Source organism: Ixodes scapularis, unplaced genomic scaffold (assembly GCF_016920785.2).
Source record: "Ixodes scapularis isolate PalLabHiFi unplaced genomic scaffold, ASM1692078v2 ptg002299l_1__unscaffolded, whole genome shotgun sequence".
NCBI lineage: Eukaryota > Metazoa > Arthropoda > Arachnida > Ixodida > Ixodidae > Ixodes > Ixodes scapularis.
In genome coordinates this window covers 34,225-55,641 of record NW_024610238.1, presented here as the reverse complement: position 1 = coordinate 55,641, position 21,417 = coordinate 34,225, and the positions used below count along the sequence as shown (strand labels likewise).

The following is a 21,417-nucleotide window of genomic DNA, read 5'->3' as shown; positions in this document are numbered from 1 at the left end:
CGCACACATACGCACACATACGCACACATACGCACACGCACACATACGCACACACACACATACGCACACACACACACACAAACACAAATAGGAGTCTCAAGAAGGGCCGTAGAAATTGTTCGGGAGTGAGAGAGGAGGTGATGGTGGTGAAGAAGGGGGATATTCTTTTCCCTTTTTTTTTTCTTTTTTTTTTATAACTCTCCGAAATGCTATGGTGGTTCAAGGCTGGGGCAATACCCCCTTCCCCCCCCCCCTTTCCACCCTTATGCCCCTTGCCCCCTCTTTCGACGCAACTGGAAGAGGGGGGGCTAAATCTCCCTCCTCCCCATCCTCCTGTTTCGACGACCCTGCTTAGAGGTGTTCCAATGAGCAATGACGAGGAACAGCACAGCCTGCAATTTTCGAAATAACGGTTCAAGAGATTCTGGAATTATAACGGCTCGCGTTCCATGAACTCAAGAGTGGCCATGACAGACTTTCAAGCGAAAGACTCGTGCCAGGGCACGTATATAGTGTGCGGGCGCGTTCAGTGACGTCATTTTATGGTTGATACCTTTGACGATAAATTCAGGATTATCAGTTGTGAACGACAAATTTGATGGTGCGTGTTCAAATCGAAGATGTCAAGTTTAGTGTCCTTGCGTTCTTGAAGCATCACCCGAACAGATCCAACTCCACGACCCGACCGTGGCCCGACCGGGCCGCCGGGCCCGCCGATCTCTCCAACCTCGCCGCGCATGCGCACCGCCGATTTAGACGGAAATCACGTGGGCCGCTCTGTCAACTTCTGGGGGGCTAAGCTCGGCTCGGCGAGATCGAGGCGAGTTCTCCGCCAAACTCGCCGACCGCCGCGATTGGTCGGCGCCGTGCATGACGACACGCGCCGACACTCCCTAGATCGTGACGTTAAATGGAGGGTTTGAGGCGGTTGGAGAGTTGCATATTCGGAACTCGCGGCGAGATGCGGTGACGTCATTCTGACGTGGCAGAAGCCGCCGCGGATGGGAAAAGCTTGCCGGCTCCGACCTAGGCGAGTTTGGGCGAGTTGGGCGCGAGATCAGGGAGAAGCGTCCAAAATGGCAGCGTTTTCGTTCGTGTTTTGCCATCGGCATAGGTATTTAAACCACGCCAATGTGTTTGACATGGACGACGTTCATTTTCAACAACACTATCGCCTCTCGAAAGACGTGGTAAGGTGGCTGTGCGATGAACTGCGTGGCGAACCGGGCTTGAGGCGATGGAGCCGTGAATGAACCGTCGCCACCGTCGTGAATCCTACATCCAAATTCTACAAAGTGAATCCTAGAAACAAATGTGTTTTTACGGCAATCTGCAACCAGGAACGCAATTTACCATTACCTACAGGCTTTTACAATTATTTTTATGTGTTGCTGTGCTGCGCATAGATGCAAGATAAACACACTTGATAAAATTCAAACTAAAACAGATGATAGAAGAAAAGCAATATACATGAATGGCGCAGACTAACAACTGTGTAATTTCTTTCTCATCTTTCTTCTTCCACACCGTATTTTGACAAACAAATTGGCCGTTAGTTGTTTATACAGCAGGAGAACATGCCAGAACATTGCGACATTGTCACCTACTGTAGATAAGCAATTTAGCCAGTGCAGTATGACTGCTAGCCTAGGGTCTTTAACGTGCACCACGTAGTAGTGATACACGACCGCATGCCGGTACGATGCTCATCAACATCGAAAAGGGCAGGGGTGGGGGCTAATCCACGATCCTGGGTTCTGCAGCGCGAGCTTTCGCTCCACGTGCACCCTATTCTGAAAAAAAAAAAAAAAAAAAATATTGTGGCTGTGTGGCGGTGTGGGGGGAGAAAGATGAGAAAGAAATTACACAGTTGTTAGCCTGCTCCATTCCTGTATGTTGTTTTTCGTCTATACTCTGCTTTATTTTATATCGTTATCAAAAGCGTTTTTCTTGCATCTACGTGGCGCAGCAAACCATCATAATGTCTAGTCAACTAGCCCACATCCAAGCAATGCTTGTATAATTAGCATCCCTGCTATTACCTATTCTTATTTGTCATTTACGATTTAAATAAAAAAAATTGGGCTGTATGTATGTTGATACTGCCTAAAACTTGGTCTGCCTCAACGGGGAAGATTCTCCCAGCTGTAGATGAGAAATTTAGCCATGCAGTGCCGTACAACCGCTAGCCTGGGGTCTTTAACGTCCATCCCGCAGTAGTGTTATACGACTGCACGCCGGTACGATGCTCATCAACATCGAAACGGGCAGGGGTGGGGATTGAACCCAGCATCCTGGGTTCTGCAACGGACCTTTCGCTCGACGTGCTCCGAGCTGGTGTGCGCTAGCCCAGCCGGCCACCGATCCCCCGATTTAAATAAAATAAAAACCCTTCACTGCGGAGCGTAAAAAATCGGAGCTACGCTGGGGAACTCGCCGCCGCCGGGGGGGGGGGGGGGGGGGGGGGGGGGGGGGGGGGGGGTCGGAAATGTAAGAGGGGGAGTGGGAAACTCACCGGGGCGGAGTCAAAAGAAGCTCGCTCCTCCCCTCCCTCGTGACGTGGCATCGGAGGGATTCCCGCCGGAGGCGAGCTTAGCCCCCCTGCCCGGAGGCAAAATTCGCCCGAAAGTGGACAACGGTAGTCGGCTGGTTGTGACCTAGCCACGTCGGGCTAGACTTTGGCCAGAAGGCCGAGATAAATAAAAAAAAAAAAAAACAGCAGGGACGCTTCTTAGCAAATTCTGCTTTATCGGCGAAAATAAGAACGATACCTGACTATCAACTTCGACGGTTTTGATTTTAAAATACAATTCCCCAGCATCCATCGTGCTTTTTAGAGACCATCAAACATGACGGTCGCAGCTGATAATCTTTGTTGTGACGTCACACGTATGAGCCACGGTCGTCTCCGCGCGCTCTCTAGCGCTGCTCTTGTTCGGTGCCTAGGGAGGCGTAGGGATTTTTCGTCCCTTCAACGAAAAACGTCACGAAGGCAGACGGATCTGCGGGTTTGTGAGAAAAGAAAATTTCGCAGCAATCTTTCGTTTCCTCCCCCCACTATGTCATAACACAAAGAATACTTTTGTTGACGAGTTTAGCGACCCTGGGCTACAAGCTCGATAAAGTATACGCGCGCCGATTTCGGTTGAACCTCCGCGTGTCGTACCGCTAAGCGTGACCGCCACAGACTGTACAGCCCTAGCGCCATAAACATGTTTTATGGCACGTTATCCCCCTTCTCTATAGGAAGAGTCCTAATTGTGAAATGGTCAATGCATATATCTTTTTTCAGGGTTCGCTGTAACACCCCCCCCCCCCCCCCCACCAAAAAAAAAAAAAAAGACAGCGTCCCAACAGTGCACGAACACGTGTTCGATCGTCTCCGGCTGTTGGCAAAGCAGGCAGTTTACACCCCATGGGACTTACAACCCACGCTCCTAAAGCCAGACCTTTACTGGCAAAGTGGAGCTGTGCAGCCGACAGAAAAACGTTTTGTCTGCCGGCGGCGCACACATTCTCTTAACACGGGCTAGTACATCTTGTCCAGGCCCTGAGATGTACTGCAGACGGTACAGAAAAAGTACATCAAGAAGGTCTCGCGTCAGTCTTTTACGCGTGACAGTCGCCAGGTACTCACGCGAAAATCTTACATTCAAAAAATAAAAAGAATCGGCAACCTCCTTTACGAAACCAACTAATTTTGCCGGTGGGCCAAACTCTGAAGTTATAACAAAAGGCGGTATGACACCTAATACTCATATCAAACAGCGCCAAAGTACGACAAAAATACGAATTTTTGAAACATACTTTGTCGAATCTGTACTCTTCAAATGTCCTTTTATGCTTATTACGTGTGATTCTGTATAAATGGCGTTTAAAGAATCTGTGTTTATCAATCTGAAGTGTACCATCTAAAATCATGAAAAGCATTTTAAACGCTTATTTTTTCTCCTCTTTTCTAATAAGGAGAAACTTATTGCCTTAGAATACAACTCAGTTGGTGAGTCCAGTCTTCTGTACTTCGAAAAAATGAAACGTAGTGCCATTCTTTGAATTTTTTTCTAATCTCAATATTAAACATTTTGTGTGAGGATTCCAAACTTCACTAGCATACTCCAATCTAGGTCTTATTGGCATTTTATAAATTATAAGCTGGCAGTTTAGTTTCAGTGGTTGCCATTTTTAACGATCGTTTTACTGACCAAAGTTCGGCTGTGGCTTTTTTGATCACATTTAAACTTCGGTGCTTTCGGCCGAAAACCTCCGAAAAACAGCCGCCGGTAAGATTTTGGTCAACTCGGATTTATCCGATAAACCCAGAATTTTTATGTGCCACTCCTCCCCCCCCCCCCCCCCCCGCGCAAAAGAACAAACAAACAAAAAGAAAAGCCGTAAAACATTTTTTTTTTCAATTTGTGCAGCGCGGGGGAATGATCATAGGAAAATGCCACCACGATTTTCTTTCAAATCTCGGACCCTTGTCAAAACGAGTCTTACCGCTTGTCTCGTCAAGGTTGATTCAGGACAACAGGTTGGGTCACGACAAAAGCCACTCTTTTTGGTTTCCAGTTTGGGCCGTGCGGTTTGTGATTTAGAGAAAGGAGAGGGTATGTATTTGTAACAGTGAAAGCTATGGACCATAGCGATTGCATAAAATAGGAAAGAGCGGCAGTTGAAATTTCTCTGGTACATCCTTCACCACTCCACCTCGCGTGGCCGCGGGCTAGATTGATGGAATAGGATGGGATGACTACGAGCTTCCTAGCGCCTCCGAGAGTTTATTGATTATAAGGTATCGACGACTATCGCAGCAGCACTTGTGTGCGACTTTTGTCGTGGCACAAATTAGTATCTCTAATGGCAATGCCACCAACGCCAAATTCAACTGAAGAAATTCTCATGGATACAAGCGTGTTTAATTTTTATCTGGCATAAGTTTACATCTGTTTACATCCGTTTATTATTTATATATTTATTTGTAATAGGAAACACTGCAAAATTAAACTCCAAATTTCGGAGAATTGGGGATCAAACACATATAAACTCCGATAAACTCAGAATCTTCGGCAAAAAATACACTCCGAAAAACACCCTCTGAATTTGACGAAATATAAACTCCGAAAACACGGAACCTTAATTACATTATTTACATGTTTGTTCCAACTGAAATTATTTGTTATTGTTACTCCTCAATACTTAAATTCATCTACTTTAGACAATGGTTCACTCTATAGGTTTCTTATTATTTCGACTACAGGACTGAAGACCCATTTCGGGGCTTGCGAAAACCAGGTAAACAAAGTATTGGGTCATGAACATCATCAACATATTTTGCTCTACATCCTATCTTAAGAAATATGTGCAGCATTGGGATGTAGTGGTGCAGTATGTGGCTTCAAGAATGGTCGTTGTACAAGCATTGATGCAAATGAGGTACGCTTTAAACTGCCACATACAGTGCTCATCATACTTATACAGTAAAGGTATGACGTCACTGGTACAGCCTCATCCCAAGCGCTACAGCTACGCAGCTAGGGCACCACCGTATATAAGGACATGCAATGAAGGAAGTGAAAGTCATTGTTCACCTCGGCACCCGAGCACGATCTACATGGTGTCAGAAGTAATTCGAACCGCTCGTCCAGGTGCCGTAACGCGATAAAACAGCAGCCATACAATGGCAACGGCACAGAAGTTGTACGCGCTGTCATCTACTACGCTGCTGTAGCAAGGCCCCTGGACACATCCGGAGACGTGTGGCGGAACTGGAAGACGTGAAAATGTGAGTTACGACTGTTTTCTGCGGCAACGCTCCTCAACTGCCAACCAAAAGAGGGTGCAAGAAAAGCCTTCAGCACGTTCACATTTGCGAGTGAAGAGGAGAAGCATGACGTAGAATTCTATCATCAAGAGGTCGGATAGCTTCTATAGGCGCACCGCGAACTTGACCTACAACGATCGAGTTCGTATTTGGTACAAGAGACCAGAAAGAAGGGGAGCCCTTTACTGAATGGTTGACGAACATTTGTGTCCTAGCAAACAACAGCGAGTTTGCGTTGCTAAAAGAACGCCTACTTCCAAGTAGAATAATTCTCGGCATTCGAGACAAGAAACTTCAGCAGTGCTAGAGAAGGAAAACCCGGCGTACACAAGGCAGTGGAAACGTGCAGAGCCTGGGATCAAGGAGAGGAAAGGTATAAGCAAACACGAAGCGAAGGAAACACACGAGATGGAGGTCGACGTGGTTCATGGAAGCAAGGGTCCATGCTAAAAGTGTGCTTTCGCTGCGCACAGGAAAGCGTTTGCGCAGCGTCCGAAAAAAAAAAAAGTAATAAATGCGGAAAACATATACACTTTGCTAAAGTCTGCAAATGATCAGGCACAAAGCCAGGATGCAGAAGCCTTCCACTAAAAGAAGTGCACAGAGTTATGGCTAGCGATGACGAGACATTTTATCTAGAAGCGTTGACTGTTGGTACAGTGTCTCGTGAAGATCTTGGAACAGCTTCAATGAAGCATGAAGGCGTGCCTGGCTGCTGTAAAATAGACACCGGAACAAACTGCTCCATTATCTCGAAGACGACACTATGCCAACTCACGACAAAGTCAACCAAAACGTGTAGTGTCATCCTAAACCCGTTCTTCAGCCACACAGAGAGTGCATAAGAAAAAGCCTGCCTCGACCTGCAGTACGAAGGCAAGAAGTGTCACGTTGGATTCTTTCTGGTGCGCCAAGAAGTCCCAGTTATCCTTGGAGGCAGCGTAACAGAACACCCAGGACTCATTATCCGCGTTGCAAGTGTGAGCGGCATGGAACTCTACGAGGCGGCTCGTCTTTTTGAAGCCGTTTTCCAGGGACCCGGCCAGCTGAAGGATGTGGTTGACGACATTAAACTACAACCAGGAGCCAAGGGCGCCGTGAAAGCTGCAAGACGAGTGCCTGTGGCCCTCCAGAACAAGGTCAAGACGTCGAGCTGGGGCGCGTGGAAGCTGAGCATGTCAACATAAAGGCAACAGAACCGACCGAATGGTCCAGTCACAAGGTTGTTGACGTAAAAAACGACAAGGTTAGAATTTGATCGGACCCATCTGACCTTAATAGATCACTACTACGTGAACATTACCGTATGCCAACATCAGAGGATATTTCTCCACGTCTGCACGGTGCCCAAGTTTTTTTCAACCTTAGAGGTGCCATCCGGCTTCTGGCAAATGAAATTGTCAGAAACAAGTTCCTGCATCAGTACCATGAGTATATTCCCGGTGACAGACACAGGTTTCTGCGCATGCCGTTCGGGATTTGAACTGTACTAGAAGTTTTTTAACGCGCAATGCACGGTGTTCTAGAAGGACTGAAGAATGTGGCAGTCGTTGTGGATAATACCCCAGTTTGAGGGACTACGTACGAAGCAAGAACGCGACGAGATCGAAGAGTCTGCTGCAATGCCGCTCGCAGCACGGTCTGAAGTTTAATAAAAAAAATTGTCGTTTTTTGCAGGACCATGTGCGATACCTAGGTCACAATTTGATGACTCGGGGGTTGAGCCTAGATCTTGGACGGATCGAGGACATAATCGCTGTACGCGAACCCAGAGAACGTAAAGGACTCTAAGTTTTTCTCGGCATGACTAACTTTGTGGCCAGGTTTATACCAAAGATGCCAGCGCTCTCGGCACCCCGGCGCGAGCTACTAAAAAGGAATTATGCTTGGGTGTGGACTGAATGCCAGCATTGCACAGTTTTGAAGCCTTGAAGAAATGTCTAATTAAGGCACCAGTGCTCGCGTATTCCGAACAAGGCAAGCCAATCACGTTATCAGTAGATGCCTGCCAAACTGACATCGGAGCAGTAATTATTCAGAATGGACACCCCATCTGCTACTCATCCCGCTTCCTGACCGCAACACAACAGAAATATGTCCAGATAGAAAAAGAGCCGCTGTCCCTATTGCTAACGGATGCAGCAAGTTTCAAGATTATATATTGGGGCACTCAGCTGTGATCATTGAATCCGATCATAAGCCAGCGGAAGCAATGTTCAGGAAGCCCCTCTGTGAGTGACCACTGCGCCTACAAGAAATGAGGCTTAAGTTGTGCTGCATAGATACCTTATCACAGTGAAGTAGAAGCCAGGGAAAGAATTTATCTTCGCTGACGCGCCTTCAAGGTTTTCAACCAAGATCATGCTGAAAGATGAAACCAAACAATTTCAAGTTAACGTCGTTTACTCCCTACCGATTTCAGATGCACGACTGGCGGACATTCTGCAGGCGACGGAAAACGACACGGCGCTCAAGCAGCTTTGGGAGTACGCATCGACTTCTTTGCCGGCTGAGAAACGCGAAGTCCCAGACGAAGTTGGGCCGTATTGGAGCTACGGAGAAGGGATGCACTTAGAAGACGGCCTTGTCTTCAAGAGGAACAAAGTGGTGTTCCCAGCGGTGAAGAAAGCGGAAGTTTTGAAAATTTTGCATGCAGCACATGCAGGTGAAGCAAAAATGAAGACGCGCGCCAGAGAAGTGATGTATTCGCCGACCATGTCAAGCGATGTCGAGGTTCTTGCTAATTCATGTCCGTCTGGAAGCATAAGCCCAGAAACGCAAGGCTACCTTTACTAAGTCGAGCTGCAAAACCTCCAGTGGCAGGTGGTGGGCGTAGACCTGTTCTACCACGGCGGCCCTGCGTTTTTAATTATTTTTATCTAGTTATTGGAGATTTTTACTCCTTTTTCTTCGAAATGAACGAACTTCGACGGTCCACGGCATTTTTAGTTGTCTCCGTCTATGCAGAAGTCTTCGTCACGCATGGATTGCTAATAAAACTGTGCAGCGACAACGGACCCACATTCAGTAGCCCAAGTTTCCAGGGCTTCGTGAATAAATCCCGAATCACTTAAGTGACGTCAAGCCCTTACCACACCCGGTCCAATGAAATGGCAGAGCGCCTTACGAGAAACACAGAAACTGCTGACGAAGTTGGGCTACAACACCCTTGAATTGTGCAGCGCCCTCCTGGAGTGGCGCAACAGCCCAAGGGATCATCTGCTGAAGTCTCCAGTGCAAAGACTAATGGATCGCCAGACACGGACGTTACTTCCGGTTCCCGATCGCTGCCTGGAGCCAACCATCGCAGAGCGCAGCGAGGTGCGAAGCGGACTACAGGTGATCTGCAAGAAGCATCAAACGTACTACACCAAACCAAGGGCCCTTCCAGAAATGCACGAGGTTCAGCAGGTGTCTACAGTCGACACTATCGCACACACGTGTTCTCCACCAGTCGTCGTAAACCGAGCCGGGCCTCGTCGCTCTTATGTGATTGAGACTGACGACGGGCGCTAGCTAACGCGAACGAGAGAGCAACTGCGCGCATCGCCACCTGAGCAAGAGCCAGTGATCCGGATCCCTCGATCGCCCGGAAAGGAAGAAGCCCCCAAGCCCCCCCCCCCCCCCCCCCCCCCCCCCCCCTCTCTCCTGAGCTCTTCGGAAAAGCAAGTACCAGGCGAAAGAAAAATCCGCAATAAAAAAGGAAACAAACCTGCAGACGTCAAGAAATAAATACTAAGAGACTCCAAGCAGGTAATAGGGAGTTTTAGAATAAGGTACGCAATTTTAGCGCACGCTAGCGCTAAAGTTAGCGCTTGTATTAGCGCACGCGACGCAGGGGAGTTTTAGAATAGCGTTTCTCCGCCGCGACGCAAAAGCCCAAGCATCTCGCGCTTGCGACGCCACCGAGATACAGTCAATTTTTTATTTCACACACGAAATGATGTAACTTTAAAAGAAAACGAGTTTTTTGGTCCAGAGTAGCATTTTAATTTGTTTAAACATGAGAACGCGACGCGAGCGGTTGACCGGTCGTGTCCGCTTGCGTCGCCTCGGCAAGAGAGGTCTCGTATACTGACCTTCGCCGTGAAATCTTCGCGCGTCGCAAGCATCAAGTTGCCGGTGATCGCTGCCAAACCGAGTACAATGTCGTCCCGTATTGAAAATTGCAGTCCCGAGGATGCCGCCGACGTCGCACTCACGACGCCGCCAAACAAGGAGGTTAGAAGTACTAGGAGGGGGCACGTTGCAATATTGGTGAAGCCTAGTCATAAAAAGTTTAAACGATTTTGTGCCCAGCGTGACCGCAGATCTCTCTGGCGATTGGTGCGCGTGACATGTCACGTGTGAGATGGATGGTTGATTATAGAAGGACTCCTTGCAGGCTTGCGCGCGCTCCGTCCGGTAGGTTTTATCAGATCGAAGGCTACACTGTGGTGTATTCTAGTAGCCTACAAGAAGACGAAGGCTAGCTACGGTCACGTGATGTGGTCACGTTGGCATGGTGAGTGAGAAGAGTAAGGAGGGAAATGAGAAAGAGGTGAGGCGTCAAGGGAGCATGGCTTGTGGAGGCTACGCGGCCGACGTCATGCCCTCTCCTACCCTTCTATTCTCCATGCCGCCAAAGCAGCCGCCGACATAATCCTGGAAGCCGCCATTTTTTTAAACTGTGCTCGTCTTGGCTTTAGCCAACTTCTCATCACGAATCCTCCTTGGAGAAGCGCAAAGACTCTTTGCGTACGCACGCTATTTCCGAGAAATAGCGCGCGCTAAAATTGCGCACGCAAAGCGCAAAACCTGGTTTGCGTTCGGAGCATGCGCAGTGGCGACGACGCTATTTTTTGCGTACGCAAAGCTTTAGCGTGCGCTATTCTAAAACTCCCTAATAACAATGGCGACGGCAATTCTTAAGGCTCTGAATTCGCTTTTGCCCTACAGAATGAAGAGAGAAAGGCGAAAAAGAATCTCGGGCACCAAAAGAAAGCAGAGGCAAGACGGAGGGACTGATGAAAGAAGAAAAGTGGTCCGTTCACTCGGCACTTGTGACAGCAGCGAAATGCTTTCTTTGACGCCCAAAGGCGTTTTAAAAAATGCCCCGGCAATGCGTCAAAAAAAAAAAAAAAAAAGGAAAAAAAAAACGTTTGTAAAAAAAGGAAAAACATAAAAAAAAAAGAACATCTTCCTGTTGTCGGCGATGTGTTGTTGTTCTTTGGCGGCAACAGGCGGCAAAATTTGAAGGCGCCACCAGACACGACCGACGACCGCGGAGAAAAGTCGCCTGGCCGCCGGGTTCCCTACCGAGCGCCAGCCTGGCTGCACGGTAGCTCTCTACTTGGCTGTTGCCTCCTCAACATTGCGAGGGGGCGATGAGGAGGGCACACATGGATGTCTTTCCCTTCTTGTTAGGGGAGAGCCAAACCAGCATCAAAGAAGCCTCGCATTCTATTTGTTTGGCTTCTGTCTTTTTTCTGTCTTTAGTACTCTCACTGTGTTCGTTCCCTTCAACTTCGACATTCGAGACACGAAGGAGCAAGGTGGAGCTTTCATACTAATACTGTTCCAGCAATATCACAAACAAAACGATAGTGATTGCTACTATTGTACGAGGACGGAGATATATGCATAGAGTAATTGGTTCGCGATCAAAACTAACAAGACGACAAAGATAAATTAACCATACTCGTATATTTATTCAGCTGGTCCTGCATCTAGAGCTTGATTCTCATTACCATGTTAGACTGCAAAATGACTTATTTCGAATTATTGTCCCTTAGACGAAATCGCATTTGTAACCTGTTAAGGCGTCTTTCCCGGAAAGAAACGGGAAGGGGGAGCAGTGTTTCGTAGGGTCCCCCCCCCCCCCCCCCCCCCTTTTTTTTTTCCGAGGAAATTGAAAACTTTCCGCCTATGTGCACCTTGCATGGAGTTACAAATCTCGCCTCTACAGTTTACTTTTGGTCAAACTTTCACCTCAAGGCTGCCTTCTTACGGGCGCACTCGTCCCCGTCTATGTCGTGAGAGCGTCGCATTTTTATTTTTTTTCTTTATTTGTGAATTTTTAACCGATTAGCCGGTTAGAAAAGTTAATCGAGATTAAAGCATTAATCGATTAATCGGTGGGTTAATCGATCAAGAGCCCTACCCTAGATGCATTATTCAAATATAGATAAACATTTAGGTCTACTATATTCATTATGATCCTGGTTTTCTCGTGCAAATTTATTATGTGAATCCACGTACGACTCAACGCAATAAGGAAGGATGACTGAAAAAGAACAGCTAAAATGTTCCCCGGCGTCTCGATACTGAAGTACTTTCATATTTTTGGATAAAGATAAAGTAGAAGAAAAATCAACGAGACCTCTTATTGTAGTTATCAGTTAAATATATTTGGTTTTTCACCCAGGTTCGGATTAGTTCGACTTTCTTACTGCTCATTATTGCCGGAGCGTAAACTGCATATTCTTATCTGGAAGTATTCACAGACGACATATTAGGTTTTGACAAAATTTAATGAGAGACTGCTAGTCAACTATTTCCTAGTATATTGATGCTTTTTTTTTTCTCGGATCCTCTTGCTATAATGTCACATCGTCGGAGCGCATGATGACATGTGCTTTGTTCAGACATTTTTTTCGGGCGATTCGAGAGATTCTTCGGGCTCCATTTCGCATTGGCCCACGCATTTTCCATTTTGGCATTTCTCAGCAGGAAAAAAAGAGTACATCACAGTGAGTGCACCTACTTCTAGGAAGAGCGAGAAGTCAAAACGAGCTTCGCCGTCAATGAGAGGTGATGTTCCCGCGGAAACTAGTACTTTGGTGGAACGTTTTGTAGACAGTACCAAAAACGTGGCGAGTTTTTAGTAAAAATTGGTGGCTATAAAAACTTGACTAGAGTCATGTTTTTCAAACAAGCCCTTGACACTCGTTCGCGGCATTGACCGAAATTAGTAAATTGGTAAGTAACCGCACCCCCGATGTCCCATCTGGTAATGCAGACGCATCGCGCGACAGTATGATGTGTCATTACAAATTTCTCCTCGATTGATTGGTCGGTATTCTTATCGGCTAATGCTGCAATCTCATTGGCTGCGTAGCGAAAATAACAACTCGCACGCCCATTGTTGTTGTTTTTTTTGTGTTTTTTTTAGGTGTCAGTGACAGGAAGGCAGTGCATATATATTTTGACAGTTCAACCAGGCCGATGAAAAGAAACTTATCATCTGCTGATTGCACGAAAGCTGCCGCAATCTGGACAACCCACTGGAATTAGAATTAGGATTAAAGAAATCACACATTACAAATCGGCCAGAATCACAGCTAGCCATTTGCTCACCGGTCCCCAAAGATTTCTTACCCCTCCCCCCCTCCCCCCTTTTACTCCCTTTGACGTTCCAATGGCGTTGCTTACGCACACATCGTATCGCGCCTCGAAAATCCGCACCAAGCGTAAGTTATCCAGGCGTAAAAAAAGAAAAAAGAAAAGAAACGTACAAATAAGTTAATAAACGTAGCGCAGTAAAATTTCTTGTGTTTTAACAAAGGTGATTTTAGGTGATGGATTAATTACACTCACGTTTCGTGAAAGCAAGTTTCAGGAAAAACAGCCATGAACATAAAATGAGTTATTTTATGCATAGGGACAAAAGCGAAAGCGAATTTTGTCTGGTGGATGCCGCTTGCCGCAGATGCAAGGTGCCAAACACGCTATGATTTCCTGTATCTGCTTTCGGGCGTTCGTATCAAGAAGACTTTCTAATGTTTGTTCCACGTGGTTCCACCTGTGAGTAGCAGCGTCGAACAGACGTTTTTTTTTTTTTTTTTTCTTTTTTGTCCACGTCGGAATAACACGACTTTGTTGGCTTTAATTTGTTTCTAGAACCTTACGCTCACACAATTTTACTATAGTAAATGCACGATCTCAAGACATGCTTCTGAAAACTTTTGCTATAGTCCGTTTATTTTTTTTTTTTTTTTCACCATGTTGTCTTACGCTTGATAGGGCTCGGAAACACCCTTAAAGGAGCTGTGCAACGATTTTCAATTGGAATGTTTTTCTCTCTACACGAGCTTACCGGCACACCTGGGACTCAAGGATACTCACACGCAACGCCATTGGCCAAGAAACTCCTTTGTTGCGGTGTAATTTCAAGGACAAAAGCGATCATTTTCATTTAATCTCTCCTTTGCGAAATTTGATGACGTAACTCGGGGATCGCAGTACACCCAAGTGACGATATTTGAATGCGGTTCATAGATTGGACCCGAGCATTGCGTGGGCACTCGACTTAGGCTCGTGATAATTGCTAGCTCGAGAAGCATTCGGGTAGTGACCCGTGTCCAATCGCTGCAACGACGACAACAGCCGAGCCATAACAATGTCTGGAACTCAGCGCGTGTCCTGCGCTTTGCCAACCCCAGCGCGTGGCTATGATCAACACTGGCGGCATATAATCGGTTCCAGATCACGTGGCCGCTTGTTCTGGCTGCGAGTTGAGGGGGTGAACGCTGTTCGTTTTTCTTTCATTTTTTTTCTGGGACTTCTATTGCGTTGGGTGAAAAACGAATTCGTGTTTCATAGGTCATTAACGTTGGGGATCCGTTTTAAGCGGTATTTGCGCAAAGTACAAAAATTGTTGCATTGCTCCTTTAAGTTTGGCGTAAAACTGAAAGGTATATCCCCGATGGGCTCCTAAAAATGAACACTCATATTTTCCTAATGCCTCTCCGATTGGGACTTTTAGCGTCCTATGTTGGCCTCGCCATGGAATATCCCCGAAAGTACCAACCAAAAGCGCGAGACACATAGACGGCAGAATCGTCCGATCCAACAGTCCGAAAGCCGCTCCGAATCGCCGCACGCGAGTTTGAGACACACGCCTCCGACCTTGCATGCGACATGACGATCCGTTCGGCTCCGCCCTGGAGATCCAAGCACTCCAGCGGAGGTCCGCGTTCATAGATCTCTGGTCCCATGATTGACGGTTTAGCTCGCACGTGCGAAGTTAGGAGCTCGTTCTCGCTAGCGCGTGCATTCTTTTGCCTAAGCCATCTTTTTCGAATGTATCAGCGGGATCCACTCGTCCGGCTTCTCGTCGTCCGTCCCGTTTTCTTGTTCGTCCCACCAGACCCAGTACGTCATGATGACGTTCGCGCTAGCTGCGCTGTCATCGGCTGGACGCTTCCGACAGTCCGTCTGCCGTGCGAAACAATCTGGCACGTTGAATGCACGCCGGATCGCCGATCCGACGTCTGAAGCGACCGAATTTTTCGGATCAGGCAGTCGTTCTGCCGGATCGGACGTCGGATCGGATGAATTTTTCGCGCATGTGTCTCGCGCTTAATGCTACGAGTCGCCGCGACCCCGCCGGTTGGTTGTAGAAACACCGGCAAAGGAGACACAGTGGAAGCAGGCGCTGTCGCTGTCGCTGCGGTGTCCGAAGTCCCTCTATAGCTATACCGGACTTTCCGTTTAACTGTCCAACGCCATAGTGAGCTCACAACAGGTGCTCCCTATTCACACTTGACCTGTTGTGCAGATTAAAGCTGCGAATATGATAGAAATGTGAGAGGCATAGCGGTGGAATTTCTTTTTCTGGTAATAGATACAAATAAAGCGAGGTTATTTCGGGAACTTACTTCGCCATAAAATCCACAAGATGTGCCGTTGGGCATATTGTAAGGTTTCACGGATGCTGCCGTCGCATTCTGGCATCCCATCTTGCAATTGGCGAAGTCCACGGATACCTGATATCGAGTTTCAGAAGGAAATTGGACAGTTGAATATTTACAATATACCTATCATTTGATAACAGGACTTGAGAGGTTGTAGAAGATTTGTCAGTTACGCACCATGGTGCTTTCCCCTAACTGCCTACATGCTTCGTCCATTTGCGTTTTTAAGTGGTTCATGCATGAAGAGTTTCCGATATTTTGCTCCACATCTTTCCAACTCTGTAGTTCCAAATCAGGAGCTGACAATGAGTCGAGAAGCTCAGAATAAGCAGCTGAGAACAATATAAAAAACTGATTATAATCAAATTTTAGATTCGCTCGATGTGTTTAATTGATTGATTGAATGATTCGATCACGGACATTATTATTTTAGAAGGCGTATATATTTTTGTTTGTGCGCCATAATGAAGGCAGTTTCGTTGTTCATGAGCGCACAAAATAAACTGATAATGATAATTATAGGATTAAAATTCCTTCACAATATTTTTTTTTTTTTAAATTTAAAGCAGGTGTTTAATACTACGAAAATTGGGGTAGTTTCCCCTTTTGGTTATTTCTTAATTCGTAATTACATCACTCACACCGTTTCGGTGCTCAATACCCGGCACAAGTACAGAGTAGCGACTCTATACCTTCTCTTATAATCCCAGAGAACCCTGGGCTCGTGTCCTTGTATTACAGACGTGGTCACTAATAAATATGTAATTACAATGTAGCGTAAAAAGCACCTGCAAACTGATATGCACTTAAAAAAACTGTCGGATGATAAAAAGTGCTTAAATTGTCACCAAAATAAGGCGTTTCAAGCCAGGTCTACACCTTTTTTTTTCTTTACATATAAGAGGGTTTTAGTAGATCGGTTCTGATTGCTCTGATACCTCCGATAACGATACGATGTATGCGCAAATGCGGCGGCGGAGTGTCGGGTCATCAGAACGATCTACTAAAACTCTATATTAATTTACTCTACGTTGCTGTGCTGATGAATTTCTTCCATCAGAGTTGTTACAAAATGTTATACATTTTGCAAGTCTCGCTACGATTCCAAGCGACCACTGGTGTTTCTTGGTCAGTCATGGCTCAAAGTTTGTCATTAAAAACGTACAGCATATTTTAGTGTATTAAGCCGGGGCACGTACTTATGCAGTGAAATTAGTTGCTCGGCACTGTACTGTTTCTCACTCCGCACATTTCATGAATGGTTGTGTTTAGCTATGTGAGAAAATTTTAATTAGGCATGGTTTCTTTTCCTTTTCTTCTCGTGTGAATAAAGTTTTTTTTTTTTTTTTACCATTTTTGAACATGTGTTTACACTCCTTGTTTTATATGGTCCCGTTTTGTTGACAGGTTTAGTAAAATATCAAGATTTTTAAGTGTTATATATTTTTGACACCTTGAGTAGGGTGTAAACTGACTAATAGTGATGTTTCTTGCTTTTCCTTAGTGTGTATAGTCAGATTACCTGCATCGTCAAATAGTTACGTTTGCCATGATTGTGCACCTATTGTCGTGCTTAATGAGCAGTCAGCACGAAATGAAACCCGAACGCCGGAAGGCGTGGCCGTTGATACAGGCTGCTCCGCCTGGAGGGCCCCTGAGAACTAATGAAAATGCGCCGGGGTGCGAGGGTGCGGGTCCTACTAAGATGAGCTCGACCCTCGCGCGGCACGTCTGGGAGTTCCGCGTTTCGCCGTCACATCCGACACACAAAGCACTGTCACTCGCTTTGTGTATCGGATTCCCAGCGATACCTCTTCAGCGCTATCATTCATTATCGCTTCGTGTATGGCAAGGGCGAAATGAAAGTTGAAACATCTCGTGCACAGAAGACCCCTAGTGCTTGATGACGTGTCACCGGAACCACGCTGGGGCTTCGGTGAACAACGTGCTACGCGCGGTTTCTGAGAAATAGTGAAAAGTCATAAACGCGAAATAAAATTTGTTTATTCGCACGACCATACTGTTTATGAAAAAAAGAAAATGCTGCAACAGGCCAACGCAGAGGCCTCGGTTTTTATGACCAATGCCCATGTTTTTGTGCGAGGTTATCAGTCGAATATTAAAAATGCTTGCTGACGCTCTCGTTGGTAACCACCGATATGCCAGGCGTATCAATTCCGGAGTGGAATAAATTCACCACCCTGTCTGAGCAGGGCTTATCGCAAAGAGCTAAAGCCAGGTTAAGCGGCCACCCGGTGTCGACCGGGCGACAGTGCGGCGACAGAAAAGCACCCCGAGTGACGGCGCTTACAGTGCGCCACCGGCGAAACGCGGAAGTCCCAGACGCTCTGCGCGAGGGTTGAGGACATTTTAGTAGGATTCGCACCCTCGCACCCAGGTACATTTTCATTAGTTGTCAGGGGCCCTCCAGGTAGAGCAGCCCGTATCGATGGCCACGCGTTCCGGCGTTCGGGTTTCATTCTGTGCTGACTGCACTTGCGACTTCTTTTTTTTTTACTTGCTTTTTCTGCATGAATCCTTAAGGTCTTCAACTTCAAATTAATAAATAAATAAACTGAAATATCGTCAGCAGGTCAGAGATCAAGTTTTATCATTGGGTATTATTATTCACGTGACACGCACGAGAAGAAAAATTAAACGATGAAATACCTTTCACTAATTAATACTCTGGAAAGTGATTTGTTTCAGGGCTTGGCGTGGATTAAAAGTTTTATCCCGAATTAATTGCCGCCCTTTAATCGATTAATTATTCGATTAATTGGTTTTGGGTTATTTTTATGCATTTGCTCAATATGTAAAAATCGAAAATAATATATTTTGTATGCATTTGCTCAATATGTGATAAAAGGCGCATTGGATTATGAACCAGTCTTCATGTGTAGTTAAGAACAACTCAGACACTCAGAGATTATTACTTTTTCTGCATGCAGCAAAGAGGTGATATGACATTCTTCAGCAAGAGCAGCCTTCTTTGATTGTTCACCATAATATCTGCTGCGCTAAACGGACACTCGAACGGCGTTGAAGTGGCCGGGATGCGTGTAATTTCCAGCACTTATATGGAGTTACAAATCTCGCCCAATAGTTTCCTTTATTACAAAATTTGACCTAAAGTTTGTCTCATACAAATGTACTCGCTCGTCAATGTATGCGTGCTGGAAGCGTTTAATTTTTACTTTATTTTGGTTCGTCAAAATTTTACCGATTAACCGGTTAAATATGTAATTGCTATTAAAGCATTAACTTATAAATCGGTAGGTTAATCTACTAATTGCCCATCCCCGCTTTTAAGCTATTCCACCCTTGCACCTTAATGTTTGCTTTGATTGATCAACTATCGACTGAAGCGCTGTGAAGCTACATCTTTGTGGGGAGCCTTTCCATTACCGTGGCATGAAATGCTACTAAATATTGGACAGATAGGACGAAATGATAAAAATTTTATCTGCAGACAAAATATTCTAATTGGAATTATTTCAAAGCATATTATCGCTTTATTGTATTTCACTGCGCTGTATTTGACATCCTGCAGTTAACTATACAGCATGTGGGCTTGCGCGTCTATGGTTATATATGTTTTAGTAAACGGCAGGGAATTCCTTAGTCCGTGTTTTTTCTATTTTATGATCTCCTAGCGATTCGAAAGTTTATGCTTCCGCAATGTGCTGGAGGCAGGGAAATAAAAAGCGCCCAGCTGGCTTTTGCCCGGACAGGGACCATAGTTAAAGGAGCAGAAAAAAGATGAAAAACGCGAATGTATGAAGGGATAAGGGGCACTTACCTTGGTATAAAAGATACGAAGTTACGAAAAGTGAAAGTATTGCTTTATTCATTTCTTCTTTTGAGAGTGAGGACTTGTATTTATTTTTTTGTGGCAGCCCTTAGAACTGCTGAAATAAAAATATGTCGCGTGTTTGACGTTGATCTTTTACTACGAGACGATGAAAACAGACACTTGTCTAGGACATTAACAAGTTTCATAAAAGTCATATTCAATTATATAGAAAACAAAACAGTGCGTGCAGTTTTATAATTACTTAATTAAATATTTCGAGCCATAGTTGGTCGGCCATTCATATTTTTGTAAAATTTAAATGTTTGAAAGCTTGATTTAGAACAAACCTAAGGGCAACCGTTCAAAACCCTCACGATACAATGATGCCACGTTAATCTATATTTGACCAACATGTCGATTAAAACAACCTTCTCTTAGCTTATACTTTGACTTTTCCTACAATGAACTACAGCCGAAGTAACGGGCCACAACAATCACAAGCTGGTTAGAATCCACGTAATATATAGCTTCAACGAGCGCATCAGCGCCCTTGTCTTGAGGCACGGATACGCACATTTACCACGTGGTTTTTAACTGGCTCCCGATTGGACCTGGTGGTTCGTAGATGAGACGAAGTATAGCTAATTTGGAAAGTATTTTAGTCGATCACTCCACGGTTGTCGGCATTACACGAATGCATCTTTAGATTTCTACGCCCTTACAAACCGGAAAAATTACGTACGTCAAACGTTTTGACGTCGGTAGCGCCATTTCATTTTCTAATAAAAGACCTGTGTTTGACTTAAGTTTCAACAAATAAAGAGGCGACCAGATAAAAGTATTCAACTTCAAAACTCTTGTCTGCAAGGATAACTTTGGAACGTGACGATTTATAAATTATAAGAGAATTATTATTGTTGACACAAGCTTGTTTTGTTTCCAGATTAGCAAATTTCAAGTTGTACTGACCGGTGATTTCGGACAAACTAAAACAACCTCCAAGTGTGAGTGCATTACTACACTCCGTTTCACCTTATGTTGTACCGCAGCGAAGGCTAGAAGCGCGAGCTCAGAGCGTTGGCAGCTGCCCTTGGTGCACGAGAGCTTGGGCCGCCGAGATGTGCCATAGAGCAAAGAGCTCGCGCTTGTAGCCTTTCCTGTGGTACAACACAAGGTGAAACAGAGTATAAATAACATCAACACCCCTGCAGCATATTGTCATAAAATTCCGTCAAGCAGCATTTCAGTGGATATTTGTATTCTGAGCCTTATGCTTCAGGAATCGTGCTAACCGATTAGACAAAATTAAAGGATAACTTGCACGAGACGATGACTGATAACAGATCCTTTCCAAACTTTAGCTTAGCCACTTCGATGACTACCATCATTGGTGTGTATAGCATCTGTCCATGCTGATGGCGGCTTTTTAGAGACTGAAAAAGAAGTTGAAGCCAGACACCGATACGGAGCCATCCACCAACAAAATAGCAGACTACGTCTGAAATAGACGTAGTCAACTGTTTAGTTGGTCAATGTAGGCATGATGAGCGCTACGCATTTGAGGATGTAGCGCGAATTCTAAATGCTGACCTTCGGCACGCTTCAGACAGCTAATAACAAAAAAAAAAAAATGGTGTTCCTTTAGGGTCGCGTGTAATAAACCAGGGGGCATACACTTGGCCCACAAGCCCTTGGATGTGGTGAATTTTATTAAGAGTTTTACTTAAATAAGCGCATTGTACTGATTGGTCGACTTTTGTAAGAGCCAAAACTGAAACGATAAAGAACTGTACAGTGAAGAGCATGGTCACGTTCGTACGTGTGCCATTAGCGAATAGATACTAAATTTGTTTCCCTTATTAGAATGCAAAGCGTTAGAGTGATACTTGAGCCATTAAATGGCTCTGCATTTCAGAAAGGGTCTATTGACACTATTGGGTTCCAGGAACGTTCAACATTATGCCCCAAAGTAACATATGTAACAGAAAATAAATGCAGTTTTTTTAAGAGTATGCCTGGGACTGGCGAAGAATAGAAGTTTAGATCGATATGTTTCTTTAAAGTTTAAGATAATTCAAATTCATGAAGAGTAAATGTTCTTAATGAGGTGTTCTTAAAGTTTG

The 21,417-nt window shown here is 45.4% G+C and overlaps 1 protein-coding gene across 1 annotated transcript; it reads right to left on the bottom strand.

Annotated features, from left to right (window-relative positions):
* Positions 1–12,381: 12,381 nt before the first annotated feature.
* LOC115325436 lies at positions 12,382–19,400 on the bottom strand. The gene is made up of 4 exons (XM_042288368.1): positions 19,301–19,400; positions 15,676–15,830; positions 15,463–15,570; positions 12,382–12,524 (listed from the first exon to the last, which is right to left on the bottom strand). The coding sequence occupies exons 1-4, from the start codon at positions 19,350–19,352 to the stop codon at positions 12,444–12,446; spliced, it is 396 nt and encodes a 131-aa protein (XP_042144302.1). The 5' UTR covers positions 19,353–19,400; the 3' UTR covers positions 12,382–12,443.
* Positions 19,401–21,417: the final 2,017 nt, after the last annotated feature.

Coding starts and splice junctions, on each gene's coding strand:
- LOC115325436 (XM_042288368.1), bottom strand. CDS start 19,352: ATGAATAAAGCAATACTTTCACTTTTCGTAACTTCGTATCTTTTATAC. Junction 15,831..19,300: donor TTCGTATCTTTTATACCAAG/GTAAGTGCCCCT, acceptor TATTGTTCTCAG/CTGCTTATTCTGAGCTTCTC. Junction 15,571..15,675: donor AGTTAGGGGAAAGCACCATG/GTGCGTAACTGA, acceptor ACTCGATATCAG/GTATCCGTGGACTTCGCCAA.